At 42.0% G+C, this 26508-nt stretch overlaps 1 protein-coding gene across 5 annotated transcripts in view; it reads left to right on the plus strand.

Moving 5' to 3' along the window:
- LOC132893071 (BCL2/adenovirus E1B 19 kDa protein-interacting protein 3-like) overlaps positions 1-26508 on the plus strand; it is a 74916-nt gene that overhangs the window by 42615 nt on the left and 5793 nt on the right. For 2 of the 5 annotated variants that reach the window (XR_009655510.1, XR_009655511.1), the window contains 4 exons: positions 11216-11483; positions 21106-21187; positions 21339-21445; positions 24561-25824. Coding sequence is in view for 1 of the 5 variants with exons in the window: in XM_060931816.1 (XP_060787799.1) it covers positions 11216-11483; positions 21106-21187; positions 21339-21445 (457 nt within the window). In the remaining 4 variants the exon portion in view is untranslated. Of the gene's footprint in view, positions 1-11198; positions 11484-21105; positions 21188-21338; positions 21446-24560; positions 25825-26508 lie in introns of all 5 variants that reach the window. The other 3 variants (XR_009655513.1, XR_009655512.1, XM_060931816.1) reach the window with 3 other exon arrangements.

Raw genomic sequence — 26508 nt, forward strand, 5'->3', positions numbered from 1 at the left:
CCCCAGAAATTATCATAAATGCCTCAGGGTGTTGTGTCTGCAGCCTTGCTGTGACAGAGTGAATACTTTCACATGCAGCGGCTGCATCTGCCCTCAGAGGGATGTAAACACAGTTGGTGATCACGTGACTGAACTCCCTTGGCAGATAATATGGCTGCAAGATAATGGCTAGCAGCTCCAAGTCCGGGCAACATAAGATTGTCTTTACGGAGATAATGTCCCAGGTTACACCAGCGGTTGTTCACATAGATGAGGAGTCCCCCACCTTTTGCCTTTCCCGCATGCTTTAGTGTCTCTGTCGGCTCTCACAGCAGTGAATCCCCACAGGTCCACATTAGCATCCGGTACGAGGTGTGTTAGGCATGTCTCCGTAAAGATAAACAAGCTGCTCTCACGATAAATCCGCTGGTTGTTCAGTGCGGATAGCTTGTTGACCTTGTTCGGCATCAAGTTCACGTTCCCCATAATAACGAATGGATTGTTTGCAGCACCGCTAGCCTAGCCTTTAGCTTAGCCCTGGCTTTGCAGCCACTGGGTCTCCTCCTCAGCTCCACTGGGATGGGGTGTCGTATCCCAGCTTGTCCCATTGTTTTCAGGGCCAGCAGCTCCTCTTTTGAATAAGCGAGAAAACTGGCTCTTGGTTGCATGTTAAAGTTAAAAATATCCATGTGATATGAAGAACACACTATGTCTTTGTAAGAAGAGCAGAAAAGTAAAAAGGTGGAAAAAAAGAGGTTTAAAGAGCTAAAAACTACAGAGCTACTGGAGAGGCAGCCGTCTTCCACAGCGCCACACTAGGGAATAAGATGGGTGAGACTGGGACCTAGTCTTGCCCTGTGCTCTCTTTACCATTCAAGAGACTCCTCAGGCATCCACGAGGTTCACCTTTGAGCTCCTGTTTGGCAAGAGGCCTAGGGGCTTGCTTGGTGTTGCTAGAGAGGCCTGGGAGGATCAGCCATCACCCTGCAGCTCAGTGGGTGAGTTTGTTCAAAATATACAGACCCAAATTGACAAGGTTAGGTCTATTATAAAGGAGCACCTACAGGTGGCCCAGGCTGAGCAACGCTGCATCTACAACCATCCTGGGAGATTCAGTCCTGGTGATCATGTGCTCCTCCCCACACTAATTGCAAGTTCCTGATACATTGGCAAGGTCCTCTAACCATGGTGTAAGAGTAGGTCCAGTCAAATACTGCCTGCAGCAACCTGGTAAGTACACATAATCTATACCACTTAAACTTGCTGAAATGTTGGGTTGAGCATCACCCTGCTGTCACAGCAACCTCTGTCCTTCTATTCAAGTCAGTCAAGCAGGTCCATATCATGGAGGACCTAACTCGCACCCAGTGATGAGACTTCCAGGAGCTGGAGGACCAGTTCAGGGACATGTTCTTGGCAACACCCAGGCAGACCCACCTTGTTCAACATGACCTAAAGACCCCAACCCACACTGTCATCCAGCTACAACCATAATCGGTCCCAGAGGCCAGGCTATTGAGGAGGAAGTGATATGGATGTTCCAGGAAGGGGTCATAGAACAATTTACCAGCACCTGGTCCAGTTCTTTTTTTTTTTTTATAGTACCCAAGCCCTATGGGAATCTGTGAATTCGCAACAACATCAGGAACCTGAATGTCATCTCTGAGTTCGACAGCTACCCCCTGCTACAAGTGGATGACCTTATCAAAACTTTGGGGAGAACTTGATTTATCTCCACACTGGACCTGATGAAGGGCTATTGGCAAGTGTCCCTCACACCCAACACTAGGCCAAGACCACCTTCAGCACTGTCAGTGGCCAGTGGTAGTACAGGGTTCTCCCTTTTGGTCTCCATGGGGCCCCAATGACATTCCAGAGGCTCATGGATGTTGTCTTGTGTCCCCACCACCAGTATGCTGTGGCATACATAGCTGATGTAGTCATTCACTCTGCCACCTGGTATATCATCTCAAGGAGGTGCTGTCTGAACTCTGCATAGCTGGGCTGACCACCAACCCCTGCAGATATCATCTGGGTCTCATGGAGGTGCCTATTCATCAGTACCTATTCATCCCTAACTTCTCCTCTTTTGCATCCCCCTTTCAGCTCTCACCAGGAAGGGTGAGCCAGAAAAGGTCCAGTGGTATAAGGAGACCAAACGGGCCTGCCAGAGCCTCAAAGTAGCACTGACCAGCTCCCCAGTGCTAAGCAATCTGGACTTCAGCCTCTCCTTCTTGGTCCTCACATATGCCTCGGAGATGGGCTTGGGCACCATTTTTTTTTTTCCTCAAACCTTCAGTGGGGAAGAATACCCCATCGTTCACCAGCTGTAAGCTGACCCCAACTGACTGGTGCTATGCTGCCGTGGAGTGAGAAGCCTTGGCCATCAAGTGGGCAGCAGAGGAACTGCATTACTACTTGGTAGGATGCTTCTTCACACTGGTCACAGACCCTGTATGGCTTCAGTGGAAGTCCCAAGCCAAAGATTCCAACAGCTGGTTCACTAGGTTGTTCCTTTCTCTAGAAGACTTCTTGTTTCAGGTCAAATATTGAGCAGGGATCCAGCATGGCAATACAGATGACTTCTCCAGGAAGTTTGCACTCCTGGTCTGACCATCCATCATTGCAGGCTCGGAGCTGGAGTGAGCATGACGATGTACTGGCAGCACGTGCCCTCAAAGAAGCAAACGGTAATGCTGAATGGACAGCATCCACCACCTCACCACACTCTGTCTCAGCATTTCAGCCAATGTCATGTACCATCAGCGCATACTTGACTGGAGCGCAATAATAATCTACCCTCTGTGAAGTGCCAAGGGAGTATGAAAAGGTGATGCTGAAGTTCACAAACAAGTAAGCACATTCTCACCATATGGACTGTCCTAATGCCTGATTTCTATGCTTCTAGACAGCGGGAATGAGAGGATCTTACACGCTGTGGCCGTTGACTTCCTTGGGTGCCTCAGAGACACTCCAGCAAGCAAGAGCCAACTATCCAGCCTGTACTTCACTCCCTAAGGTCCAGACCCAGTACCAAGAGCACCCCCACAAAGCACACATTCACCGCAACCTCAAGGAAATAAAGAGCACATTTTTCTGAACCATATCTCTGCTTCCTGAGCCTGTTTCCAGCACCACCCTGTGAGAGCTTACAAGAGTTAACATTTATTCTATACTGGTATGCATTTTGATTATTTCAAAAACATTTTCAGGTGCAGTACCATGAAATATGCAAGGTGTTTTCCCAAATTGCTGAAGGGTAAGAACAATCCAAAAATGCACTAACATCATTCTCATTAAATCACTCTCTATTAAAAGAGAGAAGTTTAAACATGGGAACTTTTCAAAGTAAATTGTTGACAGACCCCTAAATATCCTCTGAAAACTTGAGATATTGAGATACAGTACCAGACAAAAGTTTGGACACACCTACTCATTCTTTGTTTGTTTGTTTGTTTGTTTGTTTGTTTGTTTTCTGTGTTTTGATTTATTGTTCTACCATGTAGAAAATACTGACATCAAAACTATGAAATGACATATGGAACATAATAGAAATTATGTGGTGAACAAAAAGTGCTTTAAAAAAAGAAAAAACCCACTATGTTTCACATTTTAGATTCTTAAGTGTTGCCACTGGGTGGCACGGTGGTGTAGCGGTTAGCGCTGTCACCTCACAGCAAGAAGGTCCGGGTTCGAGCCCCGTGGCCGATGAGGGCCTTTCTGTGCGGAGTTTGCATGTTCTCCCCGTGTCCGCGTGGGTTTCCTCTGGGTGCTCCGGTTTCCCCCACAGTCCAAAGACATGCAGGTTAGGTTAACTGGTGACTCTAAATTGACCGTAGGTGTGAATGTGAGTGTGAATGGTTGTCTGTGTCTATGCGTTAGCCCTGTGATGACCTGGCGACTTGTCCAGGGTGTATCCCGCCTTTCTCCCGTAGTCAGCTGGGATAGGCTCCAGCTTGCCTGCGACCCTGTAGAACAGGATAAAGCGGCTAGAGATAATGAGATGAGTGTTGCCACTGGTTACCTTGATGACAGTTTGCACACACCTTGCATTACCTTAACCAGTTCATGAGGTAGTCTCCTGGAATGCTTTTCAAATAACAGGTGTGCTTTATCAATTATTGGAATTTCCTGCCTTCTTAATGTATTTGAGACCATCAAACAGTAAATAGTAAACAATAAAAATACATTAAATATCCCTGTTCAACAACTGTAGTAATCCATATTATTCTCAAGAACTTCTCAACTACAGTGCCTTGAAAAAGTATTCATACCCCTTGAACTTTTTCACATTTTTCCACCTTACAACCATGAACTTCAAAGTTTTTTTTATTGAGATTTTATGTGATAGACCAACACAGAGTAGCACATAATTGTGAAGTGAAACGAAAATGATAAATGGTCTTCAAAATTTTAAACAAATAAAAATCTGAAAAATGTGGTGTGCATTTGTATTCAGCCCCCTGTGTCAATACTTTGTAGAGCCACCTTTTGCTGCAGTTACAGCTGCAAGTCTTTTGTGGTATGTCTCTACCAGCTTTGCACATCTAGACACTGAAATTTTTGCCCTTTTCTTCTTTGCAAAATAGCTCAAGCTCAGCCAGATTGGATGGAGAGCGTCTGTGAACAGCAGTTTTCAAGTCTTGCCACAGATGCTCAGTGGGATTTAGGTCTGGACTTTGACTGGGCCATTCTAACACATGAATATTCTTTGATCTAAACCATTCCATTGTAACTCTGGCTGTATGTTTAGGGTCATTGTCTTGCTGGAAGGTGAATCTCCTTCCCAGTCTCAAGTCTTTTGCAGCCTCCAACAGGTTTTCTTCCAGGATTGCCCTGTATTTAGCTCCATCCATCTTCCCATCAACTCTGACCAGCTTCCCTGTCCCTGCTGAAGAAAAGCATCCCTATAGCATGATGCTGCCACCACCATGTTTCACAGTGGGGATGGTGTGTGCAGGGTGATGAGCAGTGTTAGTTTTCCACCACACATAGCACTTTGCATTTAGGCCAAAAAGTTCAGCTTTGGTCTCATCTGACCAAAGCACTTCCTTCTACATGTTTTTTTGTGTCCTCTACATGGCTTCTTATGCCTGTCTTTTAACAATGGCTTTCTTCTTGCCACTCTTCCAAAAAGGCCAGATTTGTGGAGTGTACAACTTATAGTTGTCCTGTGCACAGATTCTCCCACCTCAGCTGTGGATTTCTGCAGCTCCTCCAGAGTGATCATGGGCCTCTTGGCTGCTTCTCTGACCAGTGCTCTCCTTGCTCGCTCTGTCAGTTTAGGTGGATGGCCATGTCTTGGTAGGTTTGCAGTTGTGCCATACTTTTTCCGTTTTTGAATGATGGATTGAACAGTGCTTCTTGAGATGTTCAGAGCTTGGGATATTTTTTTATAACCTAACCCTGCTTTAAACTTCTCCAGAACTTTATCCCTGACTTGTCTGGTGAGTTCTTTGGTCTTCATGATGCTGTTTGTTCTTCAGTGTTCTCTAACAAACCACTGAGGCCTTCACAGAACAAGTGTATTTATGCTGAGAGTAAATTACACACAGTAGGACTCCTATTAAGTAATTAGATGACTTCTGAAGACAATTGATTGCACTGGATTGTATTTAGAGGTATCAGAGTACAGGGGGCTGAATACTAATGCACACCACATTTTTCAGATTTTTATTTGTTTAAAATTTTGAAGACCATTTATCATTTTTGTTTCACTTCACAATTATGTGCTACTCTGTGTTGGTCTATCACATAAAATCTCAGTAAAAAATTTTTAAGTTCGTGGTTGTAAGGTGGAAAAATTTGAAAAAGTTCAAGGGGTATGAATACTTTTTCAAGGCACTGTAAGTAAAGAGAAATGACAGTCCATCATTGCTTTAAGATATGAAGTGTATTAATTCATAAAAAGAAAAAATAATGAATTAGAAGGTGTGTCCAAACTTTCAACTGGTACTGTACATGTTTATTATATGGTGACCCCCCCCCCCCACACACACACACACACACTTTTAGTATTGATTTAGTTCATAATGTCTGAGATATCTTACTGCAAGTCTGCCTGAGTTTCTTTTGAGCAAATTAATGTAGCTCCCTTTTTTCTTTAGTTTAGTTCATATAGTATTATCAGTGCAACACAATGGCTAACGAGGAGGGGACTGTGATGGAGGGTTGCATGATTTGTAACAAGGTTATTGGATTATATTTTTGTTATAGTGCGACTCTGTAGGGTATAACATAGTAAGAATATAAAATGGAATGTGGGATTCCTAAGTCAGTAAAAGAGCAGAATAGCACAGTGGGGTATGGCTCACTAGATTTTTGTTAGGTAACTAGGGTGAGTGTATCCCAGAGCATTTTATTGTTTTAATGCAAGGAGACAACTGATGCCTCTTCGATGAAAAGCCAGGCTTGCACACTTTTATGGCAACTGGTCTAGGGCTGTGGACAAACTCAAAAAGGCCCTACAGCATAGCGATGCTGGAGGAGAGATAGAAAAAAATGGGATGGAGGGATGAGCTAGAAAGGACACCGTCTTATCTACAGATCACATCCAAATGTTGAGGGGTCCCTCAAGCCTGAATTGTGATTATTGTAATTTGATGTCATATATGCTAATCAATGACACAAGGAAAAGCAATGTCAAAAACTTTCTACCAGCAGATTTTTTTTTTAATTTATTTTTTTTTTAGTAAAATTGAGACAGAACTTATGGATGAGTAGGAGCAATTGCATGTTAGTTTGTGAAATGCTATATACACCCATTTTTAAGAAAAAAAAGATGGCTAAATGTATTTTCTTAAAGTGCTTTTACATCACGGGCGATTGCTCTAAGACAACGAGGGAGGCTCAGCCTCCTCTAAAAATGACAAACATCGTGTAGGATGAATTGCGCTAGGCTTATGTTATAGCCGACCTTATAACATTGCTATTTAAGATCCAGAATCACAGAAATATATGTGCTCAACCCAACTACAGTGCGAAATCATTCCGTTATAACTTTCCCCAGTTCGCCTAATGTGCGCGAGTTTTTCCCCCTTGTGACAGCGCGATGCAGTGCAGCCTCAGTGGACTTCAATGGCATTTGGGAGCGATGCGCTTTCAATATCAAAATGCAAGACGGTTATTGGACAAATACTGCGAAAACGCCCGCCCATGGAGTCTCACGGACTCCCAGCCTCAGTGGACTTCAACGGCATTTGGGAGCGATGCGCTTTTCAATCTCAAAATGCAAGACGATTATTGGACAAATACTGCGAAAATGCCCGCCTATGGACTCCGAGCCTCACATGGGAGGGACATGGCAGTTTCCGCGAGGAGACTGGTGATTGGTGAAAGCGGCCAGATATTTTCTTTGATTAACAGCTCATTTCACCTATAGACAGGCAGCGGTGAATTTCAGTTCAGTCCCATGCGGATTCGCAAGTGCTGTGGTGTATTGTAAGAGATCAGCTTACATTTCCATTTCATTCATTACATATGGTTTCTACCAGCTTTTTTAGTTTGTATATATCTTCATTGTAAATAAAGTGTAAATATAGTGTTGTCAAGTTTGCTTTCTTAGTTCCAGAAATTTCGTTTGAGTGACTGAACTTGAACCTGAGGGGGCTAGTCAGCTAGCAAGAAAGCTGCGCACGGATGGCAAGCATTGTTGATTTAATTTTGGCGAAGCCATTTGCCAGTCTTCCTTTCGAGGAAAAAATTAAAATTAGAGAGCAGGGTAGACCAACGCCTCAAATTGACTTGGTGAAAAAGGTAGGGAATAATACTCGTTCCTTTCAGCTCCCCTGGTACGAGAAAGTGAATTGGCTAACAGCAAGTTCAGTGACGAGGAAAATGTATTGTTGGCCATGCCTCTTGATTAAACCCGGATCCGTGATTTGGTCAAATGTGGGCTTTGATGACCTGCACAATTTCACAAGGGCATATAAAAGACACGAGATCAGCAATGAGCATGTGAATTCGTGCACCTGCCTATGCTGTCTCGGCAGAGTCAGAGTTGAGCATGCCGTGAATGAGGGTGTTCAGATCCAGGTCGCGAAGCACAATGAAGTTGTACAAAAGAACAGGGCATTCTTAAAACGGCTTATCGATGTCACTTCACTGCTCGGCCATCAAGAGCTGTCCTTCAGAGGGCATGATGAGAGCAGTGAATCTGCGAATAAGGGCAATTACAGAGAGTTCATAGCGACGTTATCCAAATATGATTCTGTAGTTGAAACACAGTTCCAGTCCTCTTCTGTGTTTTCTGGAATGTCCCATACCATCCAAAATGACTTAATTTGTGCGATTTCAGCCACTGTCACTGATGAGATTAAAAATGAAGTTCAGTCTGCTCCATTTTTTTCATGGCAAGTCGATGAGACAACTGATATTTCATGTCATGCTCAACTGTCAGTGATAGTTCGCTTTGTCGACACAGCAGGGCAAATCCAGGAGCGATTTAACGGGTTCTTTGATGTTTCAGGGGGGCGGGATGCCCAGTCCGTGTTTGATATGTTACATAAAGAGATGCAACACTACAACTACAAAAACAAACTTGTGGCTCAAACATATGATGGGGCTGCTGTGATGGCTTCCTGCCTTAATGGGCTTCAGGCTAAAGTTAAGGAAGTGGCTCCAAGTGCAGTGTTTGTTCACTGTTATGCACACAGACTAAACCTGGTTTTGTCTCAGGGGGCCAACTGCTTGACTGAATGCAGGGTGTTCTTCGCTTCTCTTTCTGGATTAGCCACATTTTTTTTCAAAATCCACAAAGAGGGTAGCATTTCTTGAGTCTGCAGGATGCTCCCGTTTACCAAGAAATGCTCCTACCAGGTGGAACTTTACATCCCGGTTAGTGAGCACCGTGGCCAATAATTATGATGAGCTCCTGCAGACTTTTGAAAGCATTGTAGTGGACCACACTGTAGACCAGGACACACTGAGCGCTGCCAAAGGCTACATCAGGACACTGGAGGATTTTGAGACTGTTTTCATATTGCATACATATGAACAGATCTTTTCAGAAACTGATGTGGTCTTTGACATCGTGCAGCAGAGGATAATGGATGTGCTGTACTGCAAACAGCGAATTGAAGTTCTTCTTGCATTTGCAAAAGAGAGGCGGTCAGAGGAGGCTTTTAAAGCTGTTTATGCAAAAGCAGCAAGTCTCACATCTGATCCTCAAAACGGGCCCAGTCAAAAGCGCAGACGTCTGTCACAGCTGCAGGATCCACAGGAGCACTACAGACAATCTGATTGAACAAATTTCACGCCGTTTCACCAACCTGGAGTGCATGCGCTTCCTTGAGTTAATTGACCCAGCAAAGTTTGATCAGATGAGGCAGGTGTTTCCTGAGGAGGCATTTCAAAATGTTTTGAAAATGTATGGCCATTTCTTTGAGTCAGGTAGACTGAGATCTGAACTCCAAGTCCTGTATGCAGATTATGACTTGCAGGGCAACAGGGGTAAGCTGTGCGAACATTTGCTTTTTTTTAAAGACATGGGGCTGGATTGTGCAATGCCTGAGCTGTACAAGCTGTTGACCTTAGTGGCAACAATTGGGGTTACATCGGCAGGCGTAGAGAGGAGCTTCTCCTGCTTGAAACGGGTGAAGTCATACAGCCGAAACACCATGGGTCAAAGTCGACTCAGCAACCTTGCTCTACTTGCAATTGAGAGGAAGTTAGTGAAGTCTCTAGAGAAGACTCCCACCTGGTATGACAGGGTAACTGAACATTTTCTAGAAAAAGAAAGGAGGGCAGAATTTTCTTTTAAATAATACTGATATGGTGGTGACCCACATCAACAACAGTAAATGGGCTACTTTAGTAACATGTCATGGATGGACCAAAATATATAGAATTTATTTAAAATGTTTATGCTGAGTATATTATATTGGAATATATATATTTTCTGGATATGAATTAAACACAGCTACAATTTGGAAAACATTTTTAAACAAAAACACAGCCAAGAACATTTCACACTACAGACCTGGATTAAAAGTGAAGGGTTATCAAAATTGTCAATAAAACATTTCTCAGTCAAAATAAGTAAAATATAGGGAAAGTGTCATTGAATGAAATGTGTGGCACCCAGCTCCTCAAGGTCAGTGCTTGTGCCTATTCCAGAACACTCTGCTGTTACTGCTGAGGTTCCTGACAAAGAGCTGCTTTCAATAATGATCAATTTTTAAACAACATGGCACAATTTTAAAATATAAAATATTAAAATATACCCCCCCAACACCACAATCATGTATATTGGACAGTAGGCTAATGGGCCAAAAGAACCTGTTATTTCACAGTTTGTGACCCTGCCAACAATCAGCCAGATCAGACGCAAGAGTATGGGCAAAATTGATGTTTTTTCTTTTAAAATCTGGAAATATCGTAACCGACCAGCCTCCCCTGTTTGAAAGACTACCAGCCGCCACTGTTTTACATGTAGTATTTAACAATGCCTGCAGGATTTAAAAAAAAAAGGGACAAGCCATATGTGGCAAATGCTTATAAATTGTAAAATACGAATAAAGATTTACACTACAAAGTAATGTGTTTTATATATGGACCAAAAAACTGCTATGCTAAATGCTGTGTAATAGTCATTCTAGGTGAATGGAATTCTGATATGGGCGGCACGGTGGTGTAGTGGTTAGCACTGTTGCCTCACAGCAAGAAGGTCCTGGGTTCGAGCCCAGTGGCCGGCGAGGGCCTTTCTGTGTGGAGTTTGCATATTCTCCCTGTGTCTGTGTGGGTTTCCTCTGGGTGCTCCGGTTTCCTCCACAGTCCAAAGACATGCAGGTTAGGTTAATTGGTGGCTCTAAATTGACCATAGGTGTGAATGTGAGTGTGAATGGCTGTTTGTCTCTGTGTCAGCCCTGTGATAACCTGGCGACTTGTCCAGGGTGTACCCTGCCTCTCGCCTATAGTCAGCTGGGATAGGCTCCAGCTTGCCTGTGACCCTGTAGAACAGGATAAGTGGCTACAGATAATGGATGGATGGAATTCTGATATACCATTTAAGACATTTTACTACTCATCCAAGGAATTTAACCATTCCCTGATGATGACCTAATAAACCAAAGTAAGCTCATCAGAACTATGAAGCCTGTAGAACAGTGAACTGTCTTCAAGATTATAATACAATCTCAGTCAACTGGACATAATAATACTCTGTTAGGTATTCAAAATTCTATGAATTTAAATGTCACCAGTTATATTACAATCGATAGATTGATTGGTTCTTCAGGGTCCTGGGTGGAGTTGGAATTGAATGGGAACATGGCATCTGGGAGGCAGCAGCTGATCACAAGCCTGGCTGCCTCTGTGGCCAGTAGGATCCAAGGTGAGACTGAGCCACCACAACCTCGGCAGGCCATGCAGGAAGTAGAGGAAGAGAACCTGGCTGGAGGACTTGAGCATGTCCCATCCTCCTCCTCCATCCATAATGGAGACATGGAAAAGATACTGCTGGATGCCCAGCATGAGTCCAGCCCCAGCGGGTCCTCCTGTAATAGGTAAGAAGACAGGTGGCAGCTGACAGGTGATGGTAGTATTCTGTGACTTTTTGCATAGGTAAAGGAACCCATGGTGAATGTTCTATCTAAATAATGCTACCTATTTGTTTCATGTTTAGAAAGTATGTTTTCTTGACATGCACTTTTTTGATGCTTTACTAATTGTACCAACTTAACAGCACCCTTAGAAGGAATATGTAGAAAAATTACAGAAATTATGTGTAGCACTTAAGTTTACACATTTTTGTCAATATTAAATAAAATTGTGTTGGGAGAATTCAGTTTTTTTACACATAATTTTAAAACTACACCTAACTAACACAATTTGTGAATTCATTCACAACATTCTACACAATATACTCGACACCAGGGGTCTTCAATGTTTTTCAGGCCAAGGGAAAATATATATGTGTGTGTGTGTGTGTGTGTGTGTGTGTGTGTGTGTGTGTGTGTGTGTGTGTGTGTGTGATATATTTTGTATAAAATTGTGTTTTATATCAAATTGGGCCTAGTGCCATGTATAAACATAGCTACCCTGTTATTGTGCATTCAATTCTAAGCTATTCAAATAATACACAGGTTCATATATTCATGTTTTATTTTAAACATGTGCAAGGTACAGGGTGGCCATGCCACTGCCATTTATAAACATACGTCTTGCATACAACTGAGCTATTAAATTAATTCACAGATTCATGTAGAAGGGACAGTGAATCCTCAAGCCATCTTTGGATGGCATACATACTCCCACATTAGTGAGACATCTGACCCTGATGAGTAGCACACAACTTATCTAACCTTGGATGGATGGAGGTTGTCAGGCTGCAGTCTTGAACTGTATTTGTTTTTCAGGTAGGTGAGTGAGGGAAATCCACTTTCGCAAATGTATGTTGTTGCAAAAGGCTCTTGCTGCTAATTGTGGAAAGTCTTTCTGGCAAGAGATCCAGAACTGGGTGAGTGGTTTAGTTTCATATATGTTTCTGAACGTACTGTCAGTGGATAGTTCGATGAGCTGATCCTCCTTGGTCACTGTCAGGCATGTGTCCTCTGCTGCGTTGTCTCTGAATGGAAACTGTATCCATGTCTTGTCTCTCCGCCAGGAGTCAGCCTCAGAAAAGTTGTCCCTAAATTGTCCCTCGAGCACCTTCAAGTGCGCAAGAATTGCGCGTGTTACAGGAGGCGAGAGCACAGCAGAATCTCCCAGCTCATCCACTGATGGAAACATGGAAAATATTCCCTCCCTGTTGCACTCCCTCCATCTTCTGATTTTTTTTTTTTTGAGAAAGCCTTCCATTCTGTCATCCAGCTGAATGGCATGTGTATTGTGACCTTGCATACAGCTGTTAAGTTTGTTCAGCTCAGCGAAAATGTCAGCAAGATATGCAAGTTTGGTGACCCAGTGTCACTGAAAAGTACAGCCAGCTCTCTGCGCTTTTGGATAAGTAAAAACTCCCGAATATATGTGCATAATTCCAACACACGTGACAACACTGTTCCACATGAAAGCCATCGAACCTCAGAATGGTACAGTAGTGCAGTGTGTTGTTCTCCCTCAGCAGCACAGAGATTAGAGAAGAGACACATTTGCAAAGCACTCTTCTTGACTATATTGATAACTTTCACGACCGAGTCCATGACGTCTGACAATTCTGCACTCATGTCTTTGGCAACAAGTGACTCCCTGTGTAGCATGCAGTGCATCCAAATCACTTGCGGAGCCATATTCCTTACAAGTGCGATTAGTCCACTTTTTAAACCAGCCATGGCTCTTGCACTGTCGGTGCACAGTGCAATACATTTTGCCCATGGAATGTCATTGTCTGTTAAGTGGCTGTGGGTCGTCTCTAAGTGATGCTGCAGCTTTGATGGCTTCATAGATTCGTTTGACAGCACAGTAGAGCAAATGACACACATTGGTAATTCAATGCCATCTGTCTCATTTGAGGTAAATCCAAACTTCAGATAATTTGCTGTATCTGTATATTTTTGGGTCTTCTCTTGTTTGCGCTTACCCTTATCAGCTGCTACATCAGCAGCAGGTGCAGCCTCACCACGTGCATTTTCATTGGTGGTTTCTGAGGTGGAGGGTATCTCTCTTAAGCTTGTGGAGTTTTTTGGTCGAGCTACAAAACGATCCATTTTCGCTCATAACAATGTCCATACACTTGGCATAATAATATGCTGGCCTTAGTACTGGCTGTTGTGGTTAGGAGCTGCAGTGTTCTAGACCAGGAATATCTTGCAAAAAAGATTTCAAAAGGGTTCGTTGGGGAACTAAAATGTCGTCATTTTTTATGTTATTTGATCTATTTTTTTTACAAAGTTATCATCGTTTCAATAATATTGCAGTGTGTGTCTTGTGTCTGGGATCTTAGTCAGCTGGGGACTGAATAGGTTCAGCCAATCACAGGGAACCTGATAGAGCCAGCCTGTAACATGTGGCCTCATGATTGGCGCAGCAGCGATAGGGGTGGGTCCTCCTCTTTGTGTACAGGAGGCTTGGAGGGACAGTCTAGGCTAGTCTCGTGCTGTGAGTGAACCAGTGCACAGCCTGAGAGCTCCTGTGTGTCCTGAATATATGCATTGGTGACTGAAAGATAACAACATCTACCTCCATTTATCCGTTCACTACAATATGTTGGATTCATGTTGATGTGTATTTAAAGACATTTAAATTTGTGGGGAAAAAAATAGTTTGGGCGGCATGGTGGTGTAGTGGTTAGCGCTGTCGCCTCACAGCAAGAAGGTCCGGGTTCGAGCCCCGTGCCCGGCGAGGGCCTTTCTGTGTGGAGTTTGCATGTTCTCCCCGTGTCCGCGTGGGTTTCCTCCGGGTGCTCCGGTTTCCCCCACAGTCCAAAGACATGCAGGTTAGGTTAACTGGTGACTCTAAATTGACCGTAGGTGTGAATGTGAGTGTGAATGGTTGTCTGTGTCAGCCCTGTGATGACCTGGCGACTTGTCCAGGGTGTACCCCGCCTTTCGCCCGTAGTCAGCTGGGATAGGCTCCAGCTTGCCTGCGACCCTGTAGAACAGGATAAAGCAGCTAGAGATAATGAGATGAGATGAGAAAAATTAGTTTGAAAAAAAAAATTAAATATAAAAAGTTGTCTAATCAATCACAAATTTCACGCCCCCTGCAGTACCTCCGCGGACCCCCTGTTGAAGACCTCTGCTCTACACATACTCAGTGTCAGCTTTTTTTAATACATGAGCTGTTTGATTTACCTGAACAGCTCGTAGTCTGATAATGACTTCGACTTGCCATTTAATATACTGTTGCAGATAAAATATCATGTTTTATATTATAATCACTTGTGAATTGCTAAAAAAAATAGCACAGTGGTAATTGAACACTTCTGAAGATCCTCTCTGTTTCTCAGAGACAATGTAAACAACACTGCTAACGCTAGTCATTTAGAAGCTAGTACTTACTACTCACAGTATCATACACTGGCCCTTTGTGGATAAGATTGAAGACTTCTGATTACAACCCCCTGGAAATTGGTGGAATGATAGTAACTCAGTTGAGGGATTTCAGTGGGGGAATTTTAACTAATAGGGGTTACACAAGTAGTGTTATTAATGCTAGCTCTATCTACATTGTGAATAATGTTAGCTTGCTACTTGTTTTTAACAACTACATTCGATGTGTCCTTGAAGCACATAAAGGCTAGTTTATGTTGTATGTTTAAAAATGTTTATTTAGAATTACTGTGACAGGAAGTACCTCTAGGCAGCACGGTGGTGTAGTGGTTAGCGCTGTCGCCTCACAGCAAGAAGGTCCAGGTTCAAGCCCCGTGGCCGGCGAGGGCCTTTCTATGCGGAATTTGCATGTTGTCCGCGTGGGTTTCCTCCGGGTGCTCCGGTTTCCCCCACAGTCCAAAGACATGCAGGTTAGGTTAACTGGTGACTCTAAATTGACCATAGGTGTGAATGTGAGTGTGAATGGTTGTCTGTGTCTGTGTCAGCCCTGTGATGACCTGGTGACTTGTCCAGGGTGTACCCCGCCTTTCGCCCGTAGTCAGCTGGGATAGGCTCCAGCTTGCCTGTGACCCTGTAGAACAGGATAAAGCGGCTAGAGATAATGAGATGAGATGAGGAAGTACCTCTGGCAAAATCCAGACAAAGTTGTAAGATTTTTACAACTGATGATGATGTTTGGATGAACACGGAAAATGTTTTTTGTTTTGTTTGTTTTGACTGATTTGATTGGGGGAATCCAGTGATTCCAAATAAACATTTTTAAACATTTTACTACCTGGATGTCTTAAAGTGAACTTACATAGACACAATTCATGTTGTAGTTTACAGTAGCAGTTGGCTTTGGTTGGCAAGCGTGTGTTTCATACATGGTGTCACTAGGTAATGCTGACTTCCAGTGACTTTGGCCAGAGTGTGTGATAAACATCATGGGAGTTGTATAATGTTGAAACCGCCATTTTGATGCAGAGAGGATTCTAACCAGGACAGCTAGAGCAAAATTGTTGAGGTAAGTTGTACTTGAAATAATTTCTTGAAGTATATTTCATGGAAAAATGACGTGCTGCTGTAATTTTTAATACTGGTTTAGTTTGGTTTCAATAGGACTGTTAAACTGTGTATTTTTCTCTATGTTAACTTTAGATATTTTGACAAATTTGCTAACTTTTCATGTCAAAATGGCACAAGAAGCTATTTTACATGGCACAAATACAGCAGGGAGATTTTTTTTTTTTAAGCTTGCAAGATGGAAATTTAACTTGTGAGATATTTTATGTAGTTGTGTGCCATTTATTAGCATTTAGTTTGTACTTATTATTAAAGAGCCTGGCTTGAACTACAAGTTCTACTATAATAATTATTTAGCATTGAATAATTATTCAGCATTGTGAGGTGGGAATATTTTTTTTCTTCTTCTTGCTATCTAACTTTGCTGTTTAGCTAAAGAAGATGTACCTCATATAGCCATGGCTAGCTTAATCCAGTTATTTCCCATAATGACAATCCTTTTAATATAAATACATTTAAGAAAATATAGTTTAGATCTGTAAGAACACTGGTGTATGAATGTGTAGCTGCAGCCTCATATTACCTAACATTAGGTGCATAAATTTTATGTTTGAGGGGGAAAAGTGATGAGCTGTGATATCAGCTAATGTTTTGGGTAAAATGTTGAAGAAAAAAGTGGCTGCTTCATTGTTTAATGTTGACATTTTATTCATTTTATTCATTTTATTATACAGCAAATGGACCAATCTGAAGATGATACTCAGCCTGTGATTCCTAGGTCCTTGGATGATGTGGTTATGTATCATGTTGCCTAATGAAATTGGAAAAAGAACTGTTTTGTCCTATGTTGGACATTTTTCCTTTCTTTTATTTTCCTTTCTTTCCTTTCCTTTCAGTAATACATTTATGCCCAAGGACTACAGTTGACTCGCTAACTTTGGGTGTGCCGTTGTCATGAACAGTTTTGCACTCAAGTTTCCATCAATGAACAGTTTATAACTTTAACAAAACAGACTCCATGTTAAAACTATTATGATTTTCCTGGTTTCACAAAGTTATAAAAGCAAGTTATAATCATGCTATCTGTTATCACCCAAATGAGAATGGGTTCCCTGTTGAGTGGTTCGTCTCGAGGTTTCTTCCTTGTGTCGTCTGAGGGAGTTTTTCCTTGCCACAATTGCCACAGGCTTGCTCATTGGGGATAAATTAGGGATAAAATTAGCTCATGTTTCAAGTCTTTAATTTTCTGTAAAGCTGTTTTGCAACAATGTCTGTTGTTAAAAGCACTATACAAATAAACTTGACTTTCTTACTGCTGAAATTCTGTTCTGTGAATTTGTATTGTTGTATTCTGCAGTTTGTTTTCTGTGAATCTTACTGTGGGTTACAATGTACGTACTGTGAGTCTTATTGTTAATGCTTCATGGATAATAAATGTGTTGATAATTAATGTGTTGAAGTCATAAATAGTGTATTATTTTCATTAACTAATTTTGTGTCAAATAACACTTTTGTGTAGGGTTTTAAGCATGTTTTGTTCACACAATGTGCGTAGCCAAGGACAGCGCATAATTTGTTAATATTACGTTTATACATATTCATGTTAATCTTCCTGACACATACACTGTGTTAAAATCATTTGTATCTGTCAAAATGAACACAAGTGTTGTCCCAAAACTCACCCAGTTATCTGTAAGAATTTAATAGAGTTTGTGTTAGTTTTAACACATCCTTTCTAAGAGTGAGGGTTTTGGACTATTCTTAGGCCCTGACATATTTGTACCAGCATATGTTTTGATGAATAAAGAATTTCTGTAAATCACTCTAGGCATCTGCCAAATACCGTAAATGTGGTGAGAAGACTGAATAAAATGTAAAGTGGAGATATTGGGAGGGGGCAATAAGAGGAACGTGAGGGAACCCAGCCTGATCAGCTGGGTCGCCTGGAGGACGCTCTGGACTCTTGCAGTGGTGCTTTTGTGGCTGGGGACTGCAGTTGACTTGCTGACTTTGGGACTGCAGTTGTCGTGAACGGTTTTGCGCTTGGGTTTCCGTCGGTGGGGGGTTTATAGCATCAATGAAGCTGACTTTATGTTAGGACTGTTAATGTTAGTCATGTTGTCTGTTGTTGCCCAAATGAGGATGGGTTCCCTTTTGAGTCTGGTTCCTCTCGAGGTTCCTTCCTCATGTCGTCTGAGGGAGTTTTTCCTTGCCACCGTCACCACAGGCTTGCTCATTGGGGATAGATTAGGGATAAAATTAGCTCATATTTTAAGTCGTTCAAATTCTGTAAAGCTGCTTTGCGACAATGTTTATTGTTAAAAGCGCTATACAAATAAACTTGACTTGATCAATAGTAATGTTTTCACCTATGTTATTTTTCTCCAGTTAAGATACTGGCAGGGCAATTTACATTTATTGGCATTTAAATTTGAAACTAAACCCTGCTAATGGAAGAATAATGCTCAGTGTGAATACTCTGGATTGCTCTGCCATTGTCACTGAAAATTTCAAGGAGATATAAAGCTTGTTTTATGCCTTCTAGCATCTCACTTCTAATTAAATTTATTAAGAATTTAAGATGGTATTTAAAGATCATAAGCATTAATTGGTTACCTTTTAGCTGTCTACAACAGCATTTGTCTACTACAGCACCTTGAACACAAGTTTGGCATTTCAGAGGGTGCGCTTGATTGGTTTAGATCATACAGTATTTGGCAGATAGAGCTCAATGTATTGTATTACACAATGACCGATCGACCGATTTTGATTTGAAGTGTGGCATTCCACAAGGCTCTTGTCTCGATCCGCTGATGTTTTGTGTACACTAGTGAGATGTTCACTATCATCAGCCACCATCTACTTCACTGTTATGCAGATGATGCGCAACTCTATCTTGCATTCAAACCATATGACAGTACGGCACAGGACACAGCCACCGCTGCAGTGGAAGCTTGTTTGCAGGACATAAACCAGTGGATGATAAGGGACAGATTGCTGATCAAAGATGATAAAATATGCCTCACACACATGGTTCTTATAACGATGATGATAGAGGTTTTATGATGATCGGCACCAAGGCACAGCTGGAGAAAATCCACACAACCAGCCTGACAGTACGTGAATTTGAGATCCAACCCACTAGTGATCCTGTCAGGAATCTGGGAGTCTGGTTTGATAGTACCTTCAGTCTCAGCACACATGTTCCTAAAACCTGCAAAAGTGTGTTTTACCACCCGCACAATATTAGAAGGATCAGGAAATACCTTAGAAGAGAATCTATGGAAAGACTGGTACATGCTTTTGTCACCAGCAGGCAGGACTCTTATATGGACTACCTAGTAACTTGATAGCAAAGCTTCAACGCGTGCAAAAATGTAGCTGCTAGGGTTTTATATCGTGCGCCTTAGTTTTGCCATACAACGCCACTTTCTTTATGATTTGCACTGGCTTCCAGTTAAGTTTAGGATAAATTTTAAAATTATCACTTTTAAGTGCATTCATAATATGGCCCCAGATTATCTTTCTAGCTTGCTAACTTTCAAATCCAATTCAGTTTATAGTCTTAGATCCAAAAATAAGTTCCTCTTGTCAGCGCCGAACTTTAGAACTCTGCCTACAGAGCCTTTATGGTTGCTGCACCAAAACTATGGAACTCTTTGACATATGACCTCAGATGCACTACTGATTTTAATGTTTTCAAGAGTCAGCTAAAAACAGTCCTTTTCTGGCATTTGGATGAAAATAGTCTCTTTTTTTTTAATGTAGGTATATTTACTTTCATACATTATTATTATCAGTTATATTTAGTAATTTTTTTTAATTTAAGTGTTTTTGAAAACTGTATAGTTGAATTTGCATGGTGGTAGTTTTTTATTATTATTATTATTATTATTATTATTATTATTATTCTGTGGTTGGTTGAAGAGAGCAACTGGACTTGCTTGAAGATTCTTGAAAACGTTTCGCCTCTCATCCTAAAGGCTTCCTCAGTTCTTTCTGACTAATAGGGAGTATCCCATATTTATCCTCTCATGGATCATCATAGAATCAGAATCAGAATGCTGATGGCTGCATTGTAGGTGGCTGATAAAAGACGTCATAGACACCCACCTCTGTTCAATGATGGTCGTTCCAGGTTGACAAAAATGAACGATCCTCTCTGGCTAAGATGTCTGCCAGTTTTCTGGAAGTCCTCTCATACTCCTGCACCAGTCGAAGGGATTTCATCCCAAAGTGCGTAGAAACATATCTGTGAAGAATCTCAGTCATCCAGGTACATAGTAATCTGTGGTTGGTTGAAGAGAGCAACTGGACTTGCTTGAAGATTCTTGAAAACGTTTCACCTCTCATCCTAAAGGCTTCCTCAGTTCTGTCTGACTAACAGGAAGACTGGCAGACATCTTCCAGAAAACTAGCAGACATCTTAGCCAGAGAGGATCGTTCATTTTTGTCAACCTGCAACGACCATCATTGAACAGAGGTGGGTGTCTATGACATCTTTTATCAGCCACCTACAATGCAGCCATCAGCATTCTGATTCGGATTCTATGATGATCCATGAGAGGATAAATACTGGATACTCCCTATTAGTCAGACAGAACTGAGGAAGCCTTTAGGATGAGAGGCAAAACGTTTTCAAGAATCTTCAAGCAAGTCCAGTTGCTCTCTTCAACCAACCACAGATTACTATGTACCTGGATGACTGAGATTCTTCACAGATATATTATTATTATTATTATTATTATTATTATTATTATTATTATTTATTGTCACTATGGCCAGTTTCTAAAGATACTTTGACTGAGCTACTGATCATACTTTGACATTCTGCTAAGTATGTGGCAAGTATTATATACATCTTTTGAATTATGTATTATGGATGCCATGGATTCTGCTGTGACTGCAGAATCAAATGTTCCATCTTATTAAGATGGGCACCAAAAGCAAAAGACTCAAGCTGAGAAGCCTGGCTGAGATGATTGTGACATTTGTAAGCTGTGTATAACTAATTAGTATAGACTTCTATTAGCCCTGGGCCTTGTTGTTTTCTTATTGTTAGGTTTCACTTTTGAAATTTCCATGAATTCACACTGTTGGCATTGTCCTTGTGTTTGGTGTGCTTGCCCTAAAGTCCGCCAAGACCCCACAGTCCTGAGCATGACGAAGGCCTGATTACCTTTGATGTGGAGATGCCCAGTGAGAAAGATTGTCAGGTAAGACATTGATATTTTGCTACTTCCTATATGATGCCATTGACTTTAGTATATGAATTGTGATTATTTCCAGACCACCCTATTTACTTTAAATTTGAGATTGTGTACAATTTTATGCCAACTCTTTTTCTTGCCTCCTGTGCTCTTGTAGTCAGATGATGACAGTCTGGAGAAGGACAAAGAGGACAATGTCCTCATGGTTAAAGAGGAGGGCTGGGTGGCAGACTGGTCCAGTCGACCTGAAAATATTCCTCCCAAGTGAGTGGACAATTTAAACATTTTAGCATGGTCACCAGGAATATGTTGTACTTGGATAATATTCCACATTTTTTAGTGTTTGGAATAGGGATGTTTTAATTGCCATATAACCTAATTTTATGGTTTTTAGTATTTCTTGGTGAATGCTTACTATTTTACATATGTTACTTGAGGAATAAATGATGTATACAGTACCAGTCAAAAGTTTGGACACACCCTCTACTTCAATGTTTTTTCTTTATTTTCATTAATTAAAGGCACTTTCATTTCTTAAAGTAATGATGGACTATCATTTCTCTTTACTTAGTTGAGCAGTTCTTGATGTCACGCTCCTGGGCTCACCTAACACTCTGGACTCCACTTCCCACAATCCCACTCACACACCTGACACTACCACGTGCACTCCCTCGGCCAACCCGGAGCCACTTCCTAGGAGTGGCTCCCCTGAGTTCTAATTGTAATCACCTGCACCTTTTTGTTTGTCTGTATTTATACTAGGGCTGTCAAACGATTAAAAAATGTAATCGTGATTAATCTCAGAATTTCATATAGTTAATCGCGATTAATCGCATTTTTTAAAATCTATGTAAATGAATAAGGCTTTTAAAGTGAAATGTTACAATTAAAATGAACACATTTTATGCTAAAAGTACTTGTTAAAAATTGCTGGGACAAGAGAAAATGGTAAGGGAGTTTATTCACTCACATACTAGGCAGTACTGAACATACAAAACACAAAATTGGATTTTGTGATGGATTAGGGAGCTGTAGTCTCAAATATAAAACATGTAGTCACATACTACTGTGTCTCAGTTCAGACATGTGTGACAAAAGAAAATAAAAATGAAATAAAACTTCAATTGTGCTGGAGTTGTATTTAGTCACAGCCTATAGGACTTCACAGTACTGTGCAAACAAAAATACATTGCAGTTGGACTTCAATAAAGACATTTAGTGTCATATCACAGTGCTACAGCATACTGAAATCTCACCTTACAAAAGTATTTTAGAACTGCAAAGTGCATACCAAAACCAATTCAATCACACTCTACTTTTGAAATGAAACTTTTGAAATGAAACTTCCCAGGCCTTTCTCCATCACTCACTCTTACTGGCCAGTCCCCCCAAGATTCCACGGGCCTTTTTTGTGATTGTTGCAGGCTAAAATGTCTGATGTTGCGAGGGGTTTTCCAAAAAATTGCGATGAAAGTTGCGGTGTTTTTTAGGTTTTTGTTACGATTACATTGCGGGGGGAAGTGAAAGTTGCGAGAAATTGTTGCGATTTTCTCTTTTTGTGATTAAAATTTAGTGATATGTTAAATATTAAGTTATTACTGAAAAACTATTGATTAAAAAAACAGACACTGAGAAATGGTCCTATAAACAACTTTACCAATATAAAAGATTACCAGGACTACAAAAATGCAGAAAAATAGGCTTTACTTATCCAAATACACCTGTTGGTTCAAAAGTTAAAGTGCATAGAACCTTACAGCACAACATCAAGTTACCTTAAAATATAATATAAATGCCTCAGCTTTCATGTAAGAAAAAAACTATTAATACTAGTACTGTGTGCAGGCAGTCTCTCCTGAAGACTAAATTAAACAATAATTATAAACTAATAAAATAAATGGCTCAGGCTTCATAGAAGAAAAAAACAATTTGAACAGAATCTCACAGTATGATGCTGAAGCTGCCTAAACAATGGAAAATAAAATCCCATTTTGGCAAAAACGTTGGCATCCATTAATTTCTTGTATTAAGTAAAAAAAAGTAAAGTGCACACAGTCCTTCACTGTAAACATAACACACTTTCAGTAACAGAATTTAAGCCTACATAAACACTGACTCGCACATGCAGTGTTGCCAAATACTGCTGATGTTTTCCAGTCCAAAATATGTTCAAAACCCTCCAAAATGCACTTGAAACCGCCCAATCTGGCAACACTGCGCACATGCTGCTTCTCTTGAACGTCTACACGGAAGTAAGGTGGAAGGTAGTTTGTCGACGTCACCCCAAGACGATGCCAATGATTGGTCAAATTTGCGGGAAAGTTGTGGTGATTGGATATAATTGCAACACCGCCCTGAATTCATGGGGATTGTTTGAATTTGCAAATCGCAACATGGTGAAATCCTGGAGGGTCTGATGGAAGCAGTGTGCGACAAGCCTCAACATGAACTACAGGTGACTTGCAGGGCCAAATTAGAATTTGCGTTAACGGCACTATTTTTTTTTAATCGTGATAAATTGAGATTGCGTTAATGCGTTATTATCGCGTTAACTTCGACAGCCCTAATTTATACCCCTCTGTTTGTTTTGTTCATTGCACAGTATTGCCTCCACATTTCCATGAGCCTACTGAGCATTTATATTTCTGATTGTGGTTCCGTGTATGACCCTTTTTGCCTTCTGTTTTTTTCCCGTTTTGCCTAGCCCTTGTGTTTATCTGCTCGTTTCTCTTGCTTCCCGGTTTCTCGATCTTTGCCTGTTTCTCGACTCTGATTTGCCTAGCTCTTGTGTTTATTCTGCCTGTGTTTTCCTTATTCCCAGTTCTTGGACTATTGCTCATTTCATGACCACGATTTGTCTAGCCCTCATTACTTTGTTGGATTTCCCAGTATTGATCTGGCCTGGTCGGCACGGTGGTGTAGTGGTTAGCGCTGTCGCCTCACAGCAAGAAGGTCCGGGTCTGAGCCCCGTGGCCGGCGAGGGCCTTTCTGTGTGGAGTTTGCATGTTCTCCCCGTGTCCGCGTGGGTTTCCTCCGGGTGCTCCGGTTTCCCCCACAGTCCAAAGACATGCAGGTTAGGTTAACTGGTGACTCTAAACTGACCGTAGGTGTGAATGTGAGTGTGAATGGTTGTCTGTGTCTATGTGTCAGCCCTGTGATGACCTGGCGACTTGTCCAGGGTGTACCCCGCCTTTCGCCCGTAGTCAGCTGGGATAGGCTCCAGCTTGCCTGCGACCCTGTAGGACAGGATAAAGCGGCTACAGATAATGAGATGAGATGAGATGAGATCTGGCCTGGTTATTGTACATTTGTCTTCTCTCACTGTGTCTATTAAAACCTTGAGTTTATTCTTAATCCACGAGCATCTGGTTTGTCTCAGTCGCATTACAGAATACTGTGCCGACATGCAGATGGCGGATTACATGGAGCTACAGGTGACGCTTAGCAGTCAAGGACAGATGCTTGGACAACATCACCAGCGTTTCAACTCTGTGACCCAGTCCATCCAGAATCTTACTCAGCAGCAGGGTGAGCAGCAAAAACAGTTAGTACAGATTGCCGAAAGCATGACCCAATCACAACCCAACTTAAACGACTCTGTCTCCCCAGTGCGCTCAGGGTCACTAACCCAGCTGCTTCCCCCATGGCAGGTACCTGTTCATTTGTTGTCAGCAAGCCGGATAAATTTGATGGCTCACTTAATCAGTGTAAGGGGTTTTTGTTACAATGTTCTATATTTTTTTCGAATTCCCCCCAGAGCTCCGACAAGGCTCACATTTCTTTTGTGATTTCTCACCTTACTGGCAAGGCCTTAGATTGGGCTACCGTGGTTTGGCCCATTGTCCAGTTCGACCCTTATGACAATTTCATTAAAGTATTCAAAGCTGTGTTCAATCACACCAATGAGGGTCGCTCTCAAGGGGAATTACTCACCCGTTTACGTCAGGGTAATTGCTCAGTGTTGGACTATGCCTTGGAATTTCGCAATATTGCAGCTGGGAGTGGTTGGAATGAGCTGGCATTACTGGTAACATTTCACAACGGTTTGAACCCTGACAAACTAGCAGAGATGGCATGCAAGGACGACGGTCTTTCCCTACAGAGGCTGATTTCCCTCGCCATTCACCTGGACCAACTAAAGCATGGGAGAGGTCTGCGTAGATCCCCTATGGCCCCAGCTGCTGCACTGGCTGACCCGGACTCCTAAGGAGCCAGAACCCCCTGAGCCCATGCAGTGTGACTTCTTCTGTTTGTCTGCAAAGGAGAGGCAGCGACATCTCCATGAAGGACCATGTCTTTATTGCGGAGCTGCGGGTCACCACCTACATGACTGTCAAATCCACCAACGCAGCACTTTGGCACCGACCCCGGGAAAGTGCGCTAATGTGGTGAGTGCACCCACTAAGGGGTTGGTCTCCAAGTCCTTCCTCCTGCCTGTGACAGTTCACTGCCCTCAGTCTGTCTGTGTGTTTTCAGCACTCATTGATTCCGGAGCTGAGGGGGATTTTATCCATGCCGAGCTGGTGGAGCAACTCGAGATTCCTGTGGATCCACTGGAGTCACCACTGAGACTGACGGCTGTTGATGGGGATCCAGTTGGAGAGGGACTTGTTACCTGGGTCACGAAATCCATTAATATGACTGTCAGTGCTTTGCATTCTGAAAAAGATTTGTTGTTTTTTTTTGTACTAAACGCTTGAGTATGCAATTATTTTAGGTTTGTCTTGGCTCAGAAAACATAACCCCATCATATCCTGTTCTGACAAGGAAATAATCTCATGGTCCAGTTACTGTTATGATCATTGTCTCATGCTTCCCACAGCTCTAGTGTCATCTACCACTATAGAAAGCCTCAATGACAATGTCAAAGTTTCTGTGCCCCCCGAATACAGTGATTTGTTAGAAGTGTTTAATAAAAAGAATGCTCCCAAACTTCCCCCTCGTAGAAAATATGACTATCAAGTTACTAGATGGTGCGGTCCCACCTAAATCTAGGGTTTACCCACTTACTCAGGCAGAGGAGAGAGCTATAGAGGAGTATATTCAGGAGGCATTACAACAGGGTTTCATCCGTCCTTCTACTTCCTCCACCACTGCAGGGTTCTTTTTTTGTCAACAAGAAAGACGGGGGACTTAGGCCCTGCATTGACTATCATGGGTCACGAAACCATATTCCTACCTGTTGCCCTTAGTTCCTGTAGTGCTAGAACAACTTTGTGGAGCACATATCTTTATAAAACTTGATTTAAGAAGCGCTTACAACCTAGTTCATATAAAGGAGGGTGACGAATGGAAAACAGCATTTCTCACCACTAGGGGGCACTATG

This window comes from Neoarius graeffei, chromosome 10 (assembly GCF_027579695.1).
Source record: "Neoarius graeffei isolate fNeoGra1 chromosome 10, fNeoGra1.pri, whole genome shotgun sequence".
Taxonomy (NCBI): domain Eukaryota; kingdom Metazoa; phylum Chordata; class Actinopteri; order Siluriformes; family Ariidae; genus Neoarius; species Neoarius graeffei.